We start from the raw sequence: 15,139 nt of genomic DNA on the forward strand, positions 1-15,139 counted from the left end.
ATTTTACTAGGTAACCTAATACTTTGTAACTCTGTGGATGCAATCAGATTGTGATAAATGTTTTGCAAGTTTGTACCTCAGTTCTAATACCACCCCTGGTAATTTACTGATTACACTATTTCACACACACACACAATACACATACTATACACAACACATACTGTATTACCGTAAAACAGGAAAAGTTTGTCGTCAAAAGATTTTCATCGCTGGCTGTATCGATGAAAATTAAAACAACGAATTATTGTTAACTATTATATGGATAATTCGTGTATACAAATATTAACGTATAGCTAGCTATTCCGTCAAAAGTGACAAAAATATGTAGCATAGAAATTTTAATAGACGAAAATTTTCTGCATTGAAATTTTCCTGATTTACGGTATATGTACACTTGCACAAAGCAAATGCAAGAATCAAACCCTTCAATTACCATACTACACACATCAAAATTACCTAGTGGACACTGGGAGTTGTAACATCAAATGGCTACCATCAAACCCTTCAACTACCATACTACACACATCAAAATTACCTAGTGGAGACTGGGAGTTGTAACATCAAATGGCTACCATCAAACCCTTCAACTACCATACTACGTACATCAAAATTACCTAGTGGACACTGGGAGTTGTAACATCAAATGGCTACCATCAAACCCTTCAACTACCATACTACGTACATCAAAATTACCTAGTGGACACTGGGAGTTGTAACATCAAATGGCTACCAGGTGTTAACTCAGGAAGCAAATTCCAACTATTCATGTTGGGTGAAGGTTGGCTAACAATACCTTCAAGTGTGAGACATGATACAACCTCTTTTATTTTATTAGTCTTGCCCCAATAGGATTTGACTTTTAGCACCTGAGTAATGCAAAGTCATCAGGTCCCCATGAGCAGCTAAGTAACGTGAAGAAAATTTCTTGCTCAAGGAAACAACAGTAACTGCATAACCAGGTACTGAACCTAGAATGTTTTGACTATCAGGCAGGTGTTCTAGCCACTTGGCTCACGCACGCACGCACGCACGCACGCACGCACGCACGCACGCACGCACGCACGCACGCACGCACACACACACACCATTTACACCATTGCTTCTAGTTTGCACTGTGTCTACCAATGGTACAGGCAGCTGATATCCTATGCAAAATTTGAGTAAGTAGTCATTAAACTACAAAGTATCTTGATCATGATGATCATTCTTTTCAAGTAGGTGATTTTCTGTAGTGTTTACTTCACTATTTCTTGTACCATCACTTTCATTATCACCATGGCTGGTACTTGATCCACTACTATTACTACAAACAGCATTAGATTGTGTCGTACATGTACCTATCAAAAGAGTTCATTGCATAAGTGCTGAAAATGTTTGTCAGTCCACACTCACCAGCATTCTCAACAGCTTGACTGCCTTCATTCCTAGCATTCTGATTAGCACTGTGACCTTCACTGACACAACCAACAAGGGATTGACTTGCAGTAACAGCAACAGTTCCTCTTTGGTCACTGTAGTGCTGATCTTGAGCTGCATAAATGCCATAAAAATATTAACAAACACGGGTGATTACATACCTGCACAAAGAATTGCATCCCTTCCAGATGCCCATATATCTCTCAAGGTCTGTAGCAAAGTGTACCTTCTTGTGAATTCAGTCATGCCAACCTCGGAAGAAAGAGAAGCTAACTCCACAGCAACAATATGGCTTTTATGGTATTTCTGGTGCTGTGTTAAACATGACCGTTGTGGACCATGCCCAATACTTGAAATCTGTACATACAATTATAGTGAATTTTATAGCTGTATAATCATATACTACTCACACTGCTTGAAGCCTCAACTGTTAATTCTGATTTTTTATAGTAAGCATCTCTCATATAATCCTTTGTCCAACGTTCCGCAAGAAGTAAGGGAGTAAATAAAGGGTGTTTCTTTCTTTCTCGCACAGCAAAAATATGACGACAAGGGAGGTTGGTGGTGTTCCAAAATGCACAGTGGCATCCGTTGACTGTCTCCTTCAAAATCCATTCCGATGATGTAATATGGCATTCTCGATCATGTTCTGAGACTATGGTGACCTTCCTCCGCAATGAAACCTGCTTGGATACATAATTTAATGCATAAGGTGTGAGAATTGAGGAGTATTCAATTTCTACAGGATCTTTCATATCAATCCTTTTCTTCACCATAGCCATCAATGTGCAGTGATCCCTCTCATTCTGTAAAGTTGACAGCAGGGCACAAAAGTGTTCAAAAAATGCATGAGTGTGCTGTACCTGTACAATGATTTATACTTTAAATTAGGATATTACATAAAATATAGGTATATAATTTTGTATTCATGTATCCATGAGCAAGAACACAAGAGGTATATATTAAGGATGTGCTGGTTGAGGCTTGCATACTGAGTAATTAAACAGTATAAGAATAGGTATAAGTGATCATGGTACATACATTGATGAGAAATGTTGAAATTATTGCAATCATACTACCGTGCAACGATTTGCACTAGTACAGTATACAGTACATGGTAATAAGCAAGTACACTTATATAATATTTCTTAGTTATCATTCTTTCCCTAACTTGGATAATAATTACAACAGAGTGAAACCGTCTAGAAAAGTCCCTATAATATGGTGAGCCATGGTAGTTACTCATACAGTAAATGATCCACACGTATAATCACAATAGATATGTTTTAATGTTTAGCCCTTGAATATGAATTGTGTATCATACATTAGGCGGTATACTGTGCTTTATATTAGGGAACATGGAGAGTTGGCCAAAAATATCATCCAAAAATCATCTTCACAATACCATCCTGTCACCTTGGCAGTATTGGTTAGGTATAACCAAGCCCAAAAGTGCCTTCAGAATGTTTCCAATAGATTTTTAAAAATTTTTGTTTAATGCAATTTTCTACTGCCTGTCTGCCTGCCTGATGCCTTCAGACAAGTGCAACTCGATAATAGCTAGCTATTTTATTCAGTGTTGCTTTAGCTTGACAGATGCACCACAGTATGTACAATGTACACATCATGGACTTACCTTTGTCCTCCTTTGTGTCCCATTTCTTTTTGTTAACAGCCGAAGGTATCAATTTGTGATAACAAGGTGTTGATTGTGGTAGCGTAATGGCTTCCATACAATTGTAAACAGGAATCATCCATATTTTCCATGGTTACCGGATTGATTGCAGAGGCACTTCTACTGTTTTTTGTTTGTAGCACTGTGAAATGAGCTGAAAATAGCTGAAAGAAAAGTGTAATGGTTTCAAGACAATAATTTATAGTTGGGGCACATTTTCAGTCATAAACATTACCTCTGGCGAAAATGTAAACAAACAAGTACATATATAAGAGTTTTAAAGTTTGACTAGGGATCATACAGTAGTAAAAACGTAGGGAACAAGGGAGGTTGCCTACACCTGCAAATATGTTAGTGAACATTTATCCTTGTATCCATGACTGAATTATGGATTAAATGTCCACTAGTTTATCTGCAAGTGTAGGTGACCTCCTACTTTTTTCTATGATCCCTAATTGAATTTACAATTCTTAATTTTCCCTTATACTTGTCTAGGTATGCATTTAAGCATGCAGATACCTTGCACAAACACTCTTCACTTTAGCGTTGATACTCTCTAATCTGTTGTTTGTCCTCTCGCCCAGGGTGAAGGCTGTGTTCTTAAAACATTCTACCCATTCCTCTCGAATGGGATGCCAATTATCATTGTAGTAAGTAAAAACTGTGGTGAGACCAGCAAGTCGTAAATCCTATAATAACAACACCATGAAGTCACATAACATACCTACATGCATAATACACATGATACAATAGTGTTATGAACCTCTACGAAATTTGACTGATTTAAAATTGGTCAACCCATTTTGAAATGCGCCACCCAGATTTAATACTACAAATTTAGATAGGCCCATTTTGAAATAAGTTAGCCTAACCCTTTTTAAAACTCGCTTATAGGTGAGTTGTACATGTGTAATTAACTAGCTCTTTTTATCTAGCTGGAACCCTTTTAAGCCAACTATTAAGCAGATACTTATTGTCTTCTCTTAATTGCCGTAGAAATCAAGAAATGGTAACCACGCCTCTTAATAAGCTATTGTGTAGCTCACTCAGTATAAGTAGCCAGATGATATTTAATAAAGCATTCACAAATCAGTGAAAAATGTCATAAACTGAAATGCGTAATACATCACTAGATTTGCCTTTTCATGGAGAATATCCTTGCTTCATTTTTGTACCACAAAGAAAACGTAAGTTATGTTGTAAAATGTAAGTTTATCGTACCTTGATGAATACCTCAATTCACGGCAATGTTGCAAATTTTGCTTTCTAGTGCTGTAACTCCAAAAGTACATAGTACTGACCAGAAAAGACTGCAACTTTAACACCCCATTGTTTATTCTCTCTAAACAACAATGTAGTTGTAAAATCAAGCAAGTCGGGTTTTCACTCAGCAGGTCACATATACATGATTGAGCCATGTGTACAGTGAGTATGGTTTTAATACAGATGCATGACTACAATAAGTACATCAGCTATTTACACTGATGAAGTGGTAATAACTTATGCATCACACATTCTTGCTTACTTCATAGTGCTGATTGTAGTCTGACTCAGACCTAGAATATGCAAGTTTTAACAAAATTTCCAAAGCATGATCTCTTTCTCCAGCTCTGATTCCCATTTTGTCACAAGTAATCTCTTGTCTAAAACTTCGTAAAACATGGCTATAAAACAAAGCTATAAACAAATACCAGGAAACTCTTTTGCAAAAACAGCTCTCTCACTGCAATCTTTGTTTGAGATTAAAACTCTTGAGGAGGCCCAAGCTGGATTGTGAGACTTGAAAACTTGTATCATTTTTCCCATTGACTCCTCAGTTTCCAAAATTGTAACAAAGGTACACACAATTTCACTTTGACCATTTCCATCAACCACCATCATCAAGTACACGGGCATCCTCAATTCTGTTAATTTATATGTTGCATCCACCAGTAAAACTTCTGGGAAAGCAGAAAAGGTTGATTTCATAATGCCGTCTTGAAAAACAATACCAACAAGATTCTTGTTTTCATCACACAGAAATTCAACTGTTGATCCTGGAAGAAATAGCTCTAAAGAGCACTTCAAGTATGTACACGGGTACATAAGTTCTACATATTAGGGTTGAAACTGATCTTGATGACCCACTGACCCCTATAGTAATTTTGGAACTAACCCTAAAACCAAGGTATGGATCAAGAGCTACATTTTATGATACATAGCAGCAGTTATATCTAATATCAAATATTGAACAAAACATTATACACTTGTACAAATCAGCGTTGAATCAGGGTCGAATCACCCAGGTCACATTCTGAGCTGGTTTACAGAATATCCACATCTGACCCAAATTGGATCACATGTGACATTAATCATTTAGTTTGGTGACATGGGAATTGATGCATCGTGGTGTATCATGGTCTGAGCTCTTTATTGAGTCACATCCACTATGTAGCATAGATAATATTTTTCTATTACTGCATGTCTGTAGGCATACGTGGAGCCATGCCCCACTAATCCATTATATATCATACAACTCAATGGGAAACACAGTGATTGTATAAGTCTTTGCCAACTTTTTTTGTGGGGCATGCCCACTTATTGGAAATGTGTGATATTGCCCATAGGTGATGAACCTACTTATTTAGCCAAACCAATACCAATTATTTTACTGACTGATAGCTCACGCTATATAACTAGAAATTTTAATACTTATATTAGTGGGGTGCCCAAAATATAGCTAGAAGTTTTAGATATAAATAGTGAAAATGAACACCTTGGGTTACTTCCAGGTCATCTGAATCGGTAGTAGTGACCTGATTTCAATGTTGCCATAAATAGTACATTATTCCAAACCAGATAAGTTTTTATTGATGAACTACTTCAACAATATAATCGCAATAAGTGGGTGTGGCTCCAAGGCCTACAGAGAGCAGCATGTAAATCTTGCTGTTAGAGATATCATCCAAAACTTATTAGAAACTAATTCCGTGTTTCATCACACAGTCCCATTCTTGAGTTATTGATTACAAATGTTATGTTCCCCCTATATACAAGGCACCTATAATGACTAATCTGTCCCTGTGAAAAGGGGTGGAGCAATAGGCTGCTTGCATACAGTCATTATTTGTGACCTAATTTGTGACCAGATTTCACAGAACCGATCCAAATCGCACATCAGGCAAAATCAAACTAACACCACCAGTGGATAGCTACACTATCGTACTACAAGTTTTGACCCTCAGCACTACTCAAACTACACGAGGCTGGTTTTTACACACGTCTTTTCTGGGTGGTGTGGAGTGCTCAAATGGCGGTTTCAGGCCTTGTGTAGGACCTGGCTTGGCAAGAGTCAGTGGTTTACTGGTGGACAGCCTTATAATGTTGGCCAGACGTGTTCTCTGCTGATTTTGCTACATATCAGCCACTAAGGAGCCAGCACAGCCCTGTAATCTGGTGTCTGGACTCCAATCGTGGTCTGCCTCCATTTTGAGGTCTATCTTTTGCCCTCCCCGCCACCCCCCAACCTCCACCCCTTTGTGAGCACTCGTGATACTACTTCGCTCGTCCAACTGCTCAGATTTTCTATCTTATTTGGCGGGAAACTGTACAAGCAGCTACAAGTACTGGAAGTGGCTTGAAAGGTAACAGATTGATGCATCTTTTGTGTAAATTTCATACGCGTGCTTGCTATCCTTGGAGAGTTATGCTGGCTTCAATTCTTTAAAACCGTTTATCTCGGAACTTCTAATGTGCGATTTGGATCGTTTTTCCAAAATCCAGTCACATTTTAGAAAACCGTCGATATCCGCACAATTTAAATGCATTTTATTTGTTCATTGTTTTCTACAGGGACAGGGGAATGTACTAGCCAAGTTTCAGCTTCCTAAGTTAAGCAGCGTTGGAAATACAGCACTGGACAGCCGGACGAGCAAATAATTTGATATGTACAGAAGCTATCGAGAAAAGAATCTACAGGCGCTTACATAAACCATCATAACTTACTGATACAACGATGTACGGAATTTAATCTTGGCTCATTGTGTTCACCATGAATTTGTGCATCCACCAAGGTATAGTTTTTTTTCCCCAGGCATGCTTCTTTGTTTGAGAAGGAAGGCAAATTCACTGAAAAACGATCGTCAGTAAATTCTTTCGTCACCGCAACGTAAACAAACATCTGTAACTTTGGAATCCTTTCGTTTATGTAGATGAAACAAAGATTTTTGTACTCCCTATGGACAGGCGAACACGATGATTCCCAGGATTTATCCATTGGCGGCTTAATTCACCCACCAGCGAGACGATGAGACGATAAAAACTTGTATAATTGTTTTTCTGGAGCTTGCGTTTTTTACCCATAGTTTTTAAATGCGTTTTATTACAAAAGTGCTGTTGTGCGTATATCGACGGTTTTCCAAAATTCGGTCACATTTTTACTAATCTTTCATTCTGCATGAAACCCCACCAGTGGCACACTTACATTGCCATCCACCTAAACCAATGCAGTGATAAAACTTGATTGATACGTCATTCATGTTATCCGATATTTGTAAATGTGACCTACTTGACACAAACATTATGGCTCAGTTGACCTGGAAAATCCAAATAACTCTTGATTTTTAACCCTGCTATATACAGCACTGTACATATGGCATGCAAAAAGCACTCACACCTGTGGTGTTCTGTGTGTGTGTGTGTGTGTGTGTGTGTGTGTGTGTGTGTGTGTGTGTGTGTGTGTGTGTGTGTGTGTGTCTGTGTCTGTGTGTCTGTGTGTCTGTGTGTCTGTGTGTGTGTGTGTGTGTGTGTGTGTGTGTGTGTGTGTGTGTGTGTGTGTGTGTGTGTGTGTGTGTAGGCATGTGCAGGTGTGTGGGACTTGCTAAAGCAATAATTGCAGCAGTTAATTTGAATAAAAATCCAAAAAATACGTACTATAGCATATAATTGATGGTATCTTCCAAGCTTGTTTCTTGGATTACACGTCACTGCAACAGGTTTACAGCCATAACATGATGAGTATACTACTTCTAACCACTGGATTTCAAACTAGTTTCAAGTGTAGGGGTTATTTATTTCTTTTAAGGCTTTACAGCACAAGTGCAACTGAAGGTTTGTAGGACACCTGGTCCTACAGCCTGTTTAAGATGTTATATTAAGTGTATTTGAAAAGTTGCAGAAAGGAGAAAAATCCATGACTGTACCTGGGAAGCCTGGCAGCCTTGAATCTGCATCCTATATCAGTTCAAGCACACTTCAAGATTGTGTTCAGAGGTTAGCGTAACTGCAATTGATATTGTTTTAAGACAACTACACATGCAGTTAAGTAGTGCATATATACATATTTAAGGCAAGTTTCTAGTCCATTAGTAAGTCAGTTTCCAGTCTGTTAGAGGAGATATAGAAGGGTGCTTACACACCCCTCTATTACTTCTGCATTCAAGTATGCATGCACATAATATATATTATGCAAGTGCATATGAGATAACTATGTTATGTGCTCAAAGACGTACTGCTGCTATATAAGACCGGATCTGCATTTTTAACTCATTTTAATTAAATATTTATCTACATAGGAATGGTCAACCAAAGTTTCAGCCTGTAAACTAAGAAAGTTCAAAGAAAACTGGTAAAAACAGAAAGATTGATTTGTACAGTGACAAAATGGAACTTGAAAATAAATTACATGTGCCTAGTTCAACAGTCACAACTTACGAGCACAATCAACATGACTTTCACTGTTACTTTCTCATAAAATTAATAAGTAATTTATGCCTTTCAGCACTACAAGGGTAAAATTTGAAAAAAGTAAGAGTGAATGGCTTATTGAACATGGAGCATACTAATGCTCATATCTTTCATATCTTTGGGAACATTGATGATAGTAAACAAAGATTTTTAAACTTTGGGAAATATGTTTTTGCACTTAGCACCTTTCTTCATCATGAAAACAAGTGTTCAATAAATTTACACAATTTTTATTGTTCACAAATATTTCACCCATTGTATCGATTTAATACTGTAAAATTAGGTTTGTGCGAAAATGTGGAATACTTGCAATGCACAATAAATAAAATATTTGGTGATGTACATTACTCAGTTACACAAAATGTTTTACCTTCTATTGCCTTCAAATAAGAAGACAAATTTTCCAAATCATTTCCATCCATTTTCCGTATTGAGTGCTTTATATTGCTGATATCTTTTAGGGTAACAATCTTCCCAGTTGATTGTGATAGGTGCTGCTGAATTAGCTTATTGTTCACCCTTAATTTTAACAATTCAGAAGCTTCATTCCGTTCAGATGATGTCAACTTTCATTTCATTGTCGGGGTAAATGATCATAAATAGCCTGTTAGAAAAAAAATTACATGTAACGTAAGTCAGTGACCGATTATCGAACAAGGTTTATACTTTACTTCATAAATATCTCGAGAAAAGTAGTATCAACTTCGAATTTTCACCAGGAGGTAGCGCCTTTCTTGTAGAATACCTCACGTAAGTTTGAGCAATAGAATCCGATTAGTATCCGTGTTATGAGTAGATTTTTGCATTCCGTAAAATATGAATTATCGAACACCAATACCTATTATCGAACGCGGCCCATTAATTTGCGTTAATCAATTATCAAACGTTTTGCACCTTTTCTACTGTGGTGATTTCAGTGCAACCTACACACTCTTAATTATTATACCAACGTGTTATCTGAAGTACCATGATACTGTAACTGAAGTATAGTTTTGATACAAGCATGCACTTGTGAGTTACAACGGCAAATCGTTTAGTGTAAAATGCGTACAGTGAAAAATCAGCACATTACGACCAATAACACAGTCTTATTATCCTTGTTTACAACAACCCCTTCTGTACAGTCTTCGCGGATACATCTTTTACTCAGGAAAACGACAAACAGTCAGCCCATTCCCGCCGCCAAAGTCACGCTCGAGTTGTACTTCTTTCACGGCGATTCCTGTGTTCTTTTTCTTCATTTCTTCGTCAGTGGTGATGAGTATCAAGACTGCTGTGATGTCCACACATAAACTCTAAAGGATGGAAAGTTCATTAAGAATAGACTACACTATTGGAATTCTCCATTTAAACACCGAAAAAAGAAATTCTGGTACACCTGAAAATGTTCTACTGCAAATACACTGTACTAGAGCAGCTAATTCAAAGTTACTTTCAGGTTGGTTTAGTAACTTGCATATCAAACAGTATGGTGGTACTGTTTAAGTAGGGATCCCCAAATATAACATGCATCACCTAAAATGCTGCTATTAAAAATCATCCTAGAAATATCTTACACAACAAAATCACTTTTACAGAACAATATAACATCAAATACAGGATACGGGCAGTCAGATATAGAACTTTTTTTTAAATTACTGAAACTTGAATTTTCGTTTGCCTGCCAGCAGCCTGCCTGCCTGACCACTGTCACAGTCACAAGGCTGGAGGTCAAACAAAGCAGCACATGACCATCATTTTATGCCACAATAACAAATTCACCAGTGGGATGTACCATTTGAGATTCCAACTAGTGTGTGCCCTTTGCACCTTTTTATCATTAATCAGGCTGGTCTTTGTCCTCTTCATCCAATGAAATCATATTGAAGCATTAATTTCCCTATCAAAATTTTCCTTGAGCATCATATGCGACTGGGCCTTCAAAAACAAGGCATGTGGTCACATGAATTTTGCCTACTTTTTCAGATTTCCTTGACTAATAACTTTTAATACCATTATGCTATAGCAATGCTTAGCCCTTAATAAGCATTGAATTGGCTTTATGATGTAAGTTACAAAATGCAAATATTCTGTTCCAGTACTGAGATACGGCCTGTAGTGTGACAGGGTGTAGTTTGTGCCCACATGCCATGTTTTCATACACATTTAGATGCCGCAAACTTATTTAAGCATTTACATTTGGTAGATACCTGTAACTTCATGATAAGTTCAATACCATGCCTATTAATGTGATCTTGGTTGATTAATTGCAATGATTGAGCACTGAGACCACACCTTTTAACAATATATTATTTACTTGACCACCATGAAACACCCCACAATCATTGCCCTAGTTGTTTCCATAATGCTTACACAATGAAAATATGAAAATTGACACACATCCTGGTAGGTGTTGACCTGAGATACTTTAATACAGCAGTCATCCTAATAGAACAGTCACACATATGTAGCTGTATGCTTTAACTTACTGTAAACTAAATTATATTAAAATAAAAATGAAGTAGGAATCCAAGTGATAAAAAGTAATGAAACAAGAGATGAATGATGGTATTACAGCATAACTTGGTGGGAAAAACCCTTGAACAAAATGATTGTTATAACATGCCATTGTAGGGATTTTCCCACCAATCTATGCTGTAGTACCATCATTCATCTCTCGTTTCACTACTTTTATCGCTTGGATCCCTACTTCATTTTATTAAACTTAATAATTTTATATATTGTATACAATAAAGTACTACCACTTTTGATCACCTTCTTGCTCCAGCAATGCCCCAAATACTCTTGCACTAGCATCTGTGGATGGAAGAACTCCTTATCCATATCTAATGGCATTAACATTGGAGCAGCATCTACTTCATCTCTTGAAATGCCTCTTCACATTTACTTTTCTAATCTACTTTGACAAGTCTTTTCATGGTTAGTGCCATCAGTGGACATGCCACAATTGCTAGGAGAATCTTCGAAGGCTTATATCTCAGGATTGCCTTGATTATTATTAGGTTCAACATTGGTACACTGTATGTAGACTATTAAAGGTGGAGGAAATTAAATTTCAATAGTGAAAATCTGTAAACGCATAGCAGAACTACTCTATGTATGCATAAAATAGTATTGTTTTGTTCTCTCTGTCAATAACACACTAGTGTGACATGCCATCTCCCTTGGCCACACTACACACTATACCTTGTGTCTTGAAACAATGATACATTTACATTGTTTTATTATGTATAATAGACCAACACATTTCAAGCAGTACTTGCAACTGATGGGCTTCAGTCTTTTGTAATATTCTTATATGCTGATGGTGAGATCCAGTGGACAACTGGTGATGCTTCTGGTGGTAGTGGAGGATTAGGTGGTACTCCAGCTCAAGTTGGGTTTAACGCTGGAGATGGACTACGTTATGCTGCTATTCCTCAGTCTCAAACTAGTGAAATTATTAATATTACATCAACAAGCAACATCGATTTACCTGGGGTGTGGGTATTCAGGACAGATGAGAATGCTGTTGTAATAGCAGGATGTAGTGATTTATACATACCTGGTTCTGGATCCATTGGGGAGAATGGTAATGATTTTTAGCAATATCAGAGCATAATGTATGAAAGAATTTTGGGTCTGCTAGAGACTAAGCACCAAAACTAGTAGAAATCACTTAGCTACTTGTATACAGTATAATGAACATGTGTTAATTCCTACACTGTATGCATGTGCAATATTACTCTTTGCAGGAACAGACATAGAGGTTACCACAATTTCAGTAACGCCATTTCCTCGTTATGGTAGTGTTCTGGGAGGAACACTAGTACAAGTATTTGGACCATGTTTTGATGTTCTTGTGAACAGCTCCATAATTTGTCACTTCGATGAAATTGAAACAAGGGGCCTATATGCTGATGAAGATTATATAGTTTGTGTATCGCCATCATTGCAAGTTGTTGGAAGAGTTGGTTTCAAGATAACTATACCAGATTTTCTAATAGAATCAGAAGAAGTTACTTTCTATTCATGTTAGTTAACTAGCTACACCAGCACATATGCAGTTACTGTAGGAGATGTACATACGGTACCTTTGTATAACACACTGTATAGTGAGGTGGTATACTTACTGTGTAACTCGACCATACCTTATTGCCACAAACAAAATTCCTATATAAAGTTCCAAATCAGACCACCCATCAAGTGTAACCTGACCTTATTCAGTACCACATGCATGTAGACAGACAATCATATATGCACACAAGTCTATTATTCCTTTTTGGTCTTCTTGTGCTTAGCAAGTTACAGTATAGTCACATGATGTATAGTAGTACACGTGTCTTGCACTAAACACTACATACTGTACATAAATATGAGACTGAAGTAGTACAGCAAAACAGCAATATATACCTGTAAATGAACAAAATGTTCATGTACATAAAATCAAGTTGTTATGTACACACGCATGACATCATTTTGCTTGTAGTGGGAGCAGAAGATGCTGACATGGTTTCATCTGATGTAGATGAGGATCAGTTTTATGTTTCAGAAGACACTGTTACAGTTTTGTGGGACTCTGATTTGCTGCTACCAACTGCTCTAGTGGAAGATATAGAAGTCTCAGTAAACATTGACCTCATTTTAATAGACACTGAGTCCGGTAATGTAGATGTTCTTTTCAATCTTGCAGAAAGCATCCCAAACGATGGCACCTATAGTGTTGTTATTCCTAACTATGATGACATCTCAAGTGTTCTGATTCAGATTTCTCTTGCAGAAATCACTGCTCCTTCAACCATGCCAAGCTATGTACAAGAATTATTTAATGAACTAAAAGGAAAAGTTAAGCAATGGTCTGAAGTTGTTACAATCTCAGGATCAAATTTTCTCAGGAAAAGGTGCCTGGAGTGGTCTGAAGGGCAACCTAAGGGCATTGGTGATCAACTTTTGGCACGACTACCACCATGTCCACCTACTGTAGGAAGAGCTAGAACTGACAGTGTTTTTGAAGAGGAAGATCTTGGTGATGGGTTCAGAGAAACTTTTCATCCTGGAACTGCTAGTTGCTTCCGTCAAGTAGTTTTTACAAGGTATGGTGTGTACACATACTGTACCAAAATATTTTATATGCAATAAACAAGTAAACCTTGTGTGTCACAAGTGTAAATAGCCCTAGTGAATATTGTTGCTATTATATGAAACAATAGACTTTCAAGCTCACAGAAGTGAATATGTATGAAGAACCATTTTTACAAATTAGTTACATACATTGCAGCATACTGTATCCACACAAAAACAGCCAAGCTGTGAAAAAATGGTACTACCTTAAAAAGCCCTGGTGAAACAAGTTGTGAAATCAAAGGTGGCAGCCAAGAAATGGCTGCAATGATGTTAATGCAAAAAAAAATTAATGTGCGCATTGATAAAATTTATTAGCATTAACATCATTGCAGTCATTTCTTGGCTGCCATCTTTGATTTCACAACTTTTTCACCCAGGATATTTAAGGCCGCACCATTTTTTCAAAGCTTGGCTGTTTTTGTGTGGATTTCACTTCTTTTTGTACTTTATAAGACTCCAAAACCAGCCTATGGCTGACTTTGAGGTTTGTTTTTATTCACATTTCTTCTCTTCATTGCAGACACAATCATTAGGATGATTATATTGAAGACAGACTTATGCTTATAAATGTATTGCATTGCATGATTTACTTCAATATTAATTTTGATAATATTATTGTAATACTCTAATAGAGTGCATATTTTGAGGACTTCTAATAGAACATACATAGAATATTCTAGAACAATCTAGTACTTCTATTGGTAGATCTACGAAGTTACAAACATTTGATTATAAGCAGATTTCAACTAGAAATTTCATTTATAAAGCAGAAATTTAGTGAGGTGATCAGCTAAGGTAGTAGTGGTCCAAGGTGACTGCTTTATATTAGGGTATCTCGATCTCATGATTTTACATTTGTTTGGTTTTTGCTTAATAACTTTGTTGCTGTAACTCTATTGTTATTTAAACTATCAAAAGGCACTGCTACGATGATCAGCCTATCCACACACCAATTTTCAAGTTATTCCTATACTTAGTTTATCCTGTAGCCGTGACAGAAGTTTGATCTTTTTTACGTAAATAAATGCTCACAACTCCTTGGATATTCCTCAGATTCACAGCAAAACTTGGTACATGAATCCACTGTTATATGCTCTTCATTTGTGCCAAAGATCGAGGCAATCGAGTTACACATTTGCATTTTATAGCAATTTTTGCAAAGTTTGCGAAAAGAAATCGAAGACCCCATAGCTCTCATGGCATAAGAAGAAAAAAACAAAG

General features: G+C 37.0%; 2 protein-coding genes across 3 annotated transcripts in view; one reads left to right on the plus strand and one right to left on the minus strand.

Annotated features, from left to right (window-relative positions):
• LOC136261598 (sushi domain-containing protein 2-like) overlaps positions 1-15,139 on the plus strand; it is a 72,067-nt gene that overhangs the window by 38,801 nt on the left and 18,127 nt on the right. The window contains exons 3-5 of the mRNA XM_066055630.1: positions 12,053-12,386; positions 12,550-12,828; positions 13,284-13,887. Coding sequence (XP_065911702.1) covers positions 12,053-12,386; positions 12,550-12,828; positions 13,284-13,887 — 1,217 coding nt within the window. The remainder of the gene's footprint in view (positions 1-12,052; positions 12,387-12,549; positions 12,829-13,283; positions 13,888-15,139) is intronic.
• Positions 1,119-4,748, minus strand: LOC136249687 (uncharacterized). Of its 2 annotated transcripts, XM_066041773.1 has the most exons (6): positions 4,617-4,748; positions 3,611-3,780; positions 1,827-2,279; positions 1,578-1,773; positions 1,393-1,530; positions 1,119-1,337 (listed from the first exon to the last, which is right to left on the minus strand). In XM_066041773.1, exons 3-6 carry the CDS (start codon positions 2,196-2,198, stop codon positions 1,177-1,179), a joined length of 867 nt encoding a protein of 288 aa, XP_065897845.1. In that variant the 5' UTR covers positions 2,199-2,279; positions 3,611-3,780; positions 4,617-4,748; the 3' UTR covers positions 1,119-1,176. The 2 variants fall into 2 exon arrangements, with proteins under 2 accessions (XP_065897845.1, XP_065897853.1); XM_066041781.1 differs by lacking the exons at positions 3,611-3,780; positions 4,617-4,748 and adding an exon at positions 3,053-3,172.

The sequence above is a fragment of the Dysidea avara genome, chromosome 1 (genome assembly GCF_963678975.1).
Source record: "Dysidea avara chromosome 1, odDysAvar1.4, whole genome shotgun sequence".
NCBI classification, from domain to species: Eukaryota; Metazoa; Porifera; class Demospongiae; order Dictyoceratida; family Dysideidae; genus Dysidea; species Dysidea avara.